At 42.3% G+C, this 8599-nt stretch overlaps 1 protein-coding gene across 1 annotated transcript in view; it reads left to right on the top strand.

The window, feature by feature from the left end:
* rftn1b (raftlin, lipid raft linker 1b) overlaps positions 1–8599 on the top strand; it is a gene marked incomplete at its 3' end in the record, with an annotated part of 147975 nt that overhangs the window by 121393 nt on the left and 17983 nt on the right. The window contains 1 exon segment of the mRNA XM_014016384.1: positions 6821–6939. Coding sequence (XP_013871838.1) covers positions 6821–6939 — 119 coding nt within the window.

Raw genomic sequence — 8599 nt, 5'->3', positions numbered from 1 at the left:
TCCACGAAACCTTCAAGATTTGAAGACTGTTTGTGTGGAAGAATGGGCCAAAATCACACCTGAGCAACGCATGCCACTAGTTTCTCCATACAGGAGGCGTCTTGAAGCTGTCATTGACAACAAAGGCTTCAGTAAGCGTGTTCAATACTTTTTCCCTGTGCCATTCCACATTATTACAAATAACTTCATTTCTGGACATTTATGGTTTGATTTCTTTGTATGTATGGATCACTTGGGTGTTACCGACATCTGGTGAAAATTTCATTTCATTAGCACCTCTAGTAATGTATTTACTGAGAAAAATGGTGACGTGTTCAATACTTATTTTACCCACTGTAAGTGTTTTACAGGAGTTTGTATAGAGATCACAATCACATAGATCAGATCTCTGATCCTGTTTAATGCTGTTGTCTTCCTTTGGTTCCTGACAGTCAGCTGTTTGTCGAGGTTCAGAGAAATTCACACTAGACAAAAAAAAAGCTATGCTCCTTTTAAAGACGGGTTTCTATGGTGAGGTTCGATGAGACGGCTTTGTTTGCACGCACGTGTGAATGTGCGCACGAGGAGTTGGACTCGCTCAGGCTGTGAACGTCCCGTCTGATGTTACAGCTGTGTTTAACAGAGATAAAACCTGCAGCAACGAGGTCGGACACGATCCCGAGCTGCTCACAGATCTGTCAGAACTCACATGGTAAAGATTTAAGCACAAGCACCCAGCTTAACAGATTTATTTAAACGTGTACTGAGATCTATAAATATACATACTGAGGAGTTTACTGTGATTAATTTTATCTGCAGAGCCACACTGATGGTTTGTGTATCAGTTTGAAGAAATGGCAGGACCTGCTTGTAGCATTTGGATAAAGCAACATTTATAGAGATATTTATAAAAGTTTGTTGCTTTTTATGTTTTGACAGATAAATCATAATTAATAGAAGGTGCAATAAACACTCAAAATCTTATATTCTAGTCTAGTAATATTTAATAAATGACAACAGAACCATATAGAGCAGAGGAGCCCAAAGTGGAGCCCGTGGGCCAAATATAGCCCACCAAGCCATTCGATTTGGCCCACCAGCAGTTACCATAATTACCAGGTTGTAACCTGTGGTCGGATGTAAAAACACAGAATTTCCACTGTCGTTTCATCCATAGGTCCAATGACTATGTAAATGGATGTAGTGCAGATAGTTTTCACTTATGGTGCTGACTTTATCAAACGTAAAGTACAAGTAACAACAAGAAATATTTAGATTAGATTTAACCACACATGTAGATTTGCACACTTTATAAGGCCACAAAACTCATATTTTATCAATTTATGAAATGTCCTAGGAGCCTTTGCTGCTTGAGCATATGGCATACTTTTTCCAAGTGCACAGACTGAAACAAAAGTGGGTCATTGCACTGGCTGCTAGTTTAATCGTTAAAGATTAAGGAAAAGTCCTTAATTTTACCAGTACTACAATACTTAAAAGGTATTTGTATTTCATGTATTATATTACTGCATTTGGCCCACAGCTCTGGATAGATTTTCATTTTGGCCTTCTCAGGGAAAATGTTTGGTCACCCCTGATGTAGAGATCAACAAAAATAACCAGGACTGAACAGCTGAAACAAGAACTGATTACTGAGTGAATCCCTGACACAATAACACATGAAATAAAAAGAAAACAAACAAACAAAAAAGATCTACAGAAATCTCAAACTAGAAAAGCCAATCTAAACCAAAAGAACCAAAAACTGTTACACTGACATTTTCCTCAATGTGGATGCACTTGTGAATATTTGGTTCTGATTTTGTGTATTTCACACAGAAGCCAAGAAAACTTTTCATTTTGCAAGATGAGGCAAATACGCTGCAATATGCTTTATATAATTATAAAACAAAAGCAAATGCATGAACAGACCCAATGAAACCAAACGCACAACAAAGATGCACAAAAGGGACATAACTTGCAAAATTTACTTTTTTATCCATTAAATACATGTTGTTGTGCACGTGGAGTCTCTAGAAGTGTAAAAAAGTAGAATTTAGGGTGTTGGTCCGGACCAAAGGGACTTTTTTTTCCTTCAGTGTGGTTTGCATTTACATTGTGCTTTTTTGCAAGTGGACTATAATTTATAAACAAAGCCACGCAGGTGACGGTCGTTTCTCCCGCTGGATGGAAATAAAGACGGCGCTGTTATTAACACTGGAATAGCATTTGGAAAATCAAGAGCAGCTCATTCAGTGGTGGTTTTGTGATGATATACTTCTCATTTTGAGACGATGTTGGTAAATGCATGCCTCAACCCAAAGGAGACGAGACGCTCCACGTTCTTTGACCCACAGCGGCTCATTGTAGCGTAGCGTTAGCAACACTGAAGGGCTAATGTTGCTTAGTGGTGGCTCATGAAGTCCAAAAAGGCTCATGTTTCCTGTAGTTGGTTCTGTTCGAGGCCGGTCTACAGTCACACCAGAAGCGAACCAAACCAGAGTTTGTTTGGAAGAGGACCGAGACCACCTCAAAAGTGGGTCTTGGTCCGGTTGTTTGGTCTGCACCAGGGTTCACATTAGTGTGTTCACACCTGGATAATAGGTCTGGACCAACAAAACTCTGGTCCGTTTAAAGTGGACCAAACGTGTCAGGTGTGAATTCACCCTTAGTCTCTGGTGCTGTGTAGATATTTTCATTTTCTGTCTGGGCCAAATTTTTCAACCCGTTCAGTTTTCTCTATTTTCTATAACGTTTTCTGAACTATTACATCACAGCATTTACAATGGAACTTCTAAATAAAGTCTGGTTCTGGGTCAGACTCTGGGTCCAACATGTGAGGCTGGATGGACAAGTCTTCCCTTGTTGACATCTTTTTTTCATTTGTAAATAAAACATTTCTGCACAGCTATATAGACATAAACCCCTCTATCAAACTAAAACGAACCGCTCTATATGGACCCCAACTGAATGATTTAAACGTGAAAAAGAAGGATTTAAAAGTCTACTTTAAAGAACACAGGGAACAAATGTAAATTCACTCAGGTGGAAAAAGTCAAAACCTTTCTGAAGTCGAGCTGAAGTGGTAATTCATTATCAGGTGTCTGATAAACAGCAGTGTGGACGTTCTCAGTGATCGATTGAGAACATCATGAGCTGTGGTAATCTTCCTGTCATGCTTCAGCAGCCAGGCAGACACACATCTGACCGAGTCTTTCAACGCGTTTCTGTACGTTTTCTCCCACATCAGCTTCAGTCATGAAAATGCCCTTGCAAAGGGAATTTGTCACCCTGATGTCTCTGTACGATCTGAGCAGAGAGCAGAGTATTGATCTTAGTTTGGTCCTCGCTGTACCCGCTGAAGTCTGCCTGGCAACCCAACGGCACGTCCTGCCAGCTGCCAAACATCTGGCTCCGCAGGGAAGAGTCACGTCCAATCTACACTTGTTAGAGACCCCCCTCCTCACCTCTCCTCTCTGAGCGTGTCCACTTGCCCTGTTTGAAGTATAGATAAGCTGTCAGAGGCAGGTCTCCAGCTGTCCGCGGCGGCGCTTGGCACGCATGTTTAAACCGTGTCGCCCGAGACGACTGGGGGGGCCGGGTCACTTTTACCGTCTGCTGAGGTCAGCTGGTTCAAACGTGCGACAACAAATCTGAGCACAAGAGGTAAAAAGCAATTAATGGATGGATAGGTAAATGAATTTATGAGGACTTGCAGTGACTGTTTCAGAGACTATCAGGGCCAAATAAGGGTCGACGTCTAGACTCAACGATAAAACTTTGTCTGTAAAACAAAGACAGGGTTTACTGAGGCTTAATTCTGCGGCAGTAACATACAGCTTTGTTGGAACAACTCCCAAATCCCTTCAGAGGCCGTGTACCTAAAATCAATAAACAGCAGATCTGCTTACAAGTCGATAAATATCCGGAGCGAGGAGTTCTCCAACTTTTCTTGTCTGGAGATAGAAACGTCTGCTTCTTTAAGTGTTCATCAGCACTTCCTGCCCAGTCAACCCATTCTCACTCCCAGGTCATCACATATCGACACTTTTCCAAGGTTCTCTCTGCGTCCGATTTTGACGCGTCGGGTACTCCCCACGCGTCAGTTATTGACGAGATGGGGCGGAATCTGTTGCATAATTTCAGAAAGTGTAGAAAATGCACAAAAACTAACATCCCAAAGCCTAAAATTACCTTTATTCACTCTAGACATCCTGTCTCTGACCCTAGTACCTAAAATTAACCATTTTTAGAAAGTGTAGGAAATTCACGTCAACTACGTGTTCCAAAGCCTAAAATTACCTAATATTTGCCCCAGACATCATATCCCTGACCCCACTACCTAAAACTAACCTTGAACCCTGATCCCTAATATTAACCATTGACCCCAACTCAAAGACCCCTGTATTTTGTGTCCCACTGCGTCAAACCGGGACGCCGAGGGAACACAGAAATGCCTGGTAGAGGTGTACCTGACATGTCAAAATAAGACTCAGAGGGAACCTTGGAAAAGTGTCAACATGTGATGAGTCGGGAGAGGGAACGTGTTGGCTCAGTCCAAGACTCGGTCCTAACAGTGTCCCCCGTTTTTCGGTGCATTTGCATGCCTTGCCCCCACTCCCCACTACTGCCGACCTTGAGTGAACGAGTCACGAGGGATGAAGAGTAATTTTACTGAGAGCACACTGTGGGTTTTTTTTTTTTTTTTTTTGCAAGTGTAAACAACTTATTCTCAGTCGGCCCTCTGGCGGCTCGGCTCGACTCGCAGTCAACAAGTGCGAAGATAATGTTTATTCACGCACACCACCGGTGCTTTCCCCTGGCAGACTCGACGCCCCCTAGCAAGCGGCTCTTCCACTCCCCTGGTTTTCGCTCGTTTTCCTCTCCTCCGCTCAGAGCCTGTCTGCATTATCACCAGAGACAGCCTGGTTCCTGCGGAGCGCTGAGACAGAAACCCGGTTCTGATCTCACCTGAGTGAGCCGTGTTTGCTCTGGCAGGGAACCAGCGCCGGGACTCGTCACCTGACACTTCCCAAAACAGTTTCTTCACTCCGTCTGCCAGGCGGGGAAGGCTGACGAACGAGATAAAGAAGAAGAGGAAGGAGAGGGAGGAGAGGCGCAGGGGAAGGATGGGGTGAACAATGTCTGTGTTTGAGGGAACTGGAGGACGCCTGAAAGATGTCTTCAATTGAGCGTGCATGGGTCCTAAATGGGTTTTCAGGGAGGGGGGGAAATAAAAGACCCTGTCATCCACTACGCTGCCTCTCTGTCTTCCTCCCTCCATTTCTTTGCCGGCTCTCGAGCTACCTCTCATCCCTCTATTATTAAGGCCTGGTAATGAAATGTGGAGTGTTTGCTGTTGGTGCCCGGGCCACAGCAAACTGTATTAGTGTGTAAATGCTGTGGGTGTAATGAGAAAGCACTCAGGCTAGCTGGGAAGACTGGACCTTGGGGGGGGGGGTGTCAGGTCTGCGTGTGTGCGCACGTGCAAGTGTGTGTGCTCGTGCATCAAACGAATAACAAGAGAAGCTGCAGCTCGCGAGGGCTGAGGTGGCCTTTTTGTCTCCGTTTCCAATCTGGTGATTGGAAGAAGAGGAGCTCAGAGCAGAGTATCAGCCATGGCCCGAAGCATCAACATCAGCGGGATTCAAATCTGTTTTAAAAGGAGACTAATGCAGCCTTAGGGGGAATGATTCATAGTTTATCCCCTTTGGACCGACTTCATTAAATCTGTGGCGACATTTTGCAGCTGCTGAGATCTCAGGACTCAAAACGGAGCTTCTTTTAACTCTGAACACACCTTGATCCTGAGCTGTAATTAGCCTCTGTGTGAGAAGATGGTCTCTGCAGTCACTAAGAGGGAGTTTCATATTTTGTGGGAGGAGTTTGTCTAGAACAGTGTTTCCCAATGTTGGGGCCGGGACCCAAAGTGGGGTCCCAAAACATCAAGGTGGGGTCCTGAAAAGGTTTTCKGAATTAATTACATTTTTGCCTTAGTTGTTACAAAGGAGTGAGGTTAGTGTATTTAAAATGGATAAATGTAATATAAAAATATTGTTACTATGCCCATGTTTTGTTGACCTGATACAAATATTTATTATCTAAAAAATAGCTGGGGCCACAGGTCTCTGCTGCTGTTATTTTGTGGGTCAAAAGCTGAAAAGTTTGAGAACCGCTGCACTTTGGTTCCCAAAGTTGGGCTTGAGACCCAATTATGGGTCATGAAGCACCTTGGATAATCTCCAGAAATCAATTTAAAGGGTAATAAAATAACTGCTGATGTTAAGATTTTCCCTATAATTATTACAAAAACAGAAAATAAGTAAAAGTAAGTATTTATATTTGTGTACAAGCTGTTTAGATTGTCAAAAAGCCTGTGTTTTTAGGGTTATTAATGAAGTTCGTGTACTCAGACAGTAATATTTGAGGTAAAAAGTTTTTGCAGTGGATATTTTGTGGGTCAGAATACAAAAGGTTTGGGAACCACTGGTCTAGAACATGATTGATCTGTTTGACATCAGGCCCACCAATGAAGTCCCCTATTTGCTCTGTGCAAACATCAAGAGTTAAAATCAGCACAGTTTCAGTTCATGAAAACCACAAACTGTCTAATATGTTTGGTTTCAACAGGAGGAACACTCCAGTCTTCTGCTCTGCCTCCTTGCATTATGCGTTAGAGCCCACCGCTGATACAAATGGCCCTCAGTACTGGCTGTGTAATAAAGGCTTTGTGTGAATGTCTTATTTCTGCAGGAGGAGCAGGATGGACATGCTCTGCCCAGTTAATGGTGATTTTAAAGCTGGGGGTTTTCTCTCTCTCTCTCTCTCTCTCTCTCTCCAGAACTGCTGCCTAAATCTGTGGAAAGTGTCTTCATCTTCCAAGAGGCGACAGAGAGCGAGCCGAACGTGGTCACGCCGACATACGACGCGATCGTAGTGGAGCAGTGGACCATTATCGATGTAAGCTGAGTGATTTGCCTTTTTTCCCCACACACTGTCACAGATTTATGGTCTCTACCGCCAACTTTCTCACACTCCAGGGTGTATTTTTGGGGGGGTTTAAGACGTCTAGGAGACACGGGCTAAAATCTGAGCAAAGCACATTTATTACAGCGAATAAAATCTGCTCTTTTAGCACTCAATAAAACGTTCCCTCAGATGCCCTTCCTCCACCTCTCCATCCTCCAGCCAGCCTGTTTCCCAAACACCCCCCAAGGCAAATCTGGTAAATCTGACTTTATGGGACGTGTTGTGGTCGCTTGTCTTATCAGCAGCAAACAAGACTTTATCTGAAGCGTCTCCCATCAACCAGTTTCAAATTGATTTCTGTCCAAACGGTTAGCAGACATTTTGTTTTTTGTCTGCAGGTGTGTGGGTGTTTTTATGTTTGCGAGTCATTTTAAAGTGTTCGATTCTGGTTTTGTGTGTGCGGATGATGAGATGTTATCTCTGTAATTGAATTTAGACCTTTTTTTTTTTAAAAAAAAAAAGAAAAACCTGTGGGTTTTCGAGTGTGAAGAGACTTTTGCCCCCTCAAACTGACCACCCCAGTGCTGACGGCCCTCTGCTGGGAGAAACATGGCCGCCTGTCATCTGAACCGAACAGTGATTCTGTTACAGATAAACGGATTTCAAACCGTCACCAGTGAAAAACTGTTCCACCTGAGTGATCCGACGTCTCACAAACGCTGATCAGAGCTGCGTTTCATTCTCGTTATTTAGAAAAACCTCCTGAAATTGAAATGCAAAGCACCCGCACAGCTCATCGTTGTTTCAGTCTTATAATCTTTAAGATAAAAAAATGGAATATTAATTACAGTCAGGTTTTTTTTAGCTGCAGCGTCATCTTTTCTTCTGATTGTTTCACACTTTTATGCTTCCAATAGTCTGACAGGTGGTTGGATGCATGAAGCTCGGGGAAGATGATGAAGAAAACGAGCCATGTTTTCGTCCTGAAAGCGTGCAATCATTTATATTGTTGCTAAGTGGAAGTGTGTCATCTCCCAATCTCTGACTGTTTATCTGGGGAGGCAAAACCTGTGCTTTTATTGTTTCATTTATATTCTGGTTGGATCTTGTACCAAAAAATTGCTTTTGAAGAGGGCTGAGCTTTTATTGGCATCAAATTCACATAAGCTTTTAGTGTGAAAACTATTCAGATTAGACTGAAATTACAAGTTCTTTCAAAATAAAACTTTATTATTATTACTAATTGTTAAAATACACAGATTTACATTTATGATATATAGATATAATTATTCATCAAGGGAGGAGGTGTGCAGGAATGAGATGATAGAATGAGAATAGGTGAAATGAGATAAAAATGAGATGAATAATATAAAGCAAGACATTATCAGATACAATCAAATATGATACAAGGTCTTTCAGATACAAAGAGATAATTAAATATGAGGTGTTATGATGATATTTAAATTATGAGATTAAATAAAATTATATACAATGAAGTAGGAGAAAATAGGAAAGAGACAGATACTTTATGATGAGATGCAGTGATATGAGAGACATGAGCCATTTTTCAGATTTAGGATCACTACTTTAAAGGCACAGTGTGTAGGATTTTGTCAATTCTTTTAGTTGAAATTGAGATAATCACTAATGA

The sequence above is a fragment of the Austrofundulus limnaeus genome, unplaced genomic scaffold (genome assembly GCF_001266775.1).
Source record: "Austrofundulus limnaeus strain Quisiro unplaced genomic scaffold, Austrofundulus_limnaeus-1.0 Scaffold144, whole genome shotgun sequence".
NCBI lineage: Eukaryota > Metazoa > Chordata > Actinopteri > Cyprinodontiformes > Rivulidae > Austrofundulus > Austrofundulus limnaeus.
Note: the sequence above shows the minus strand (reverse complement) of the source record. Positions and strands in the feature narration are given on the sequence as shown.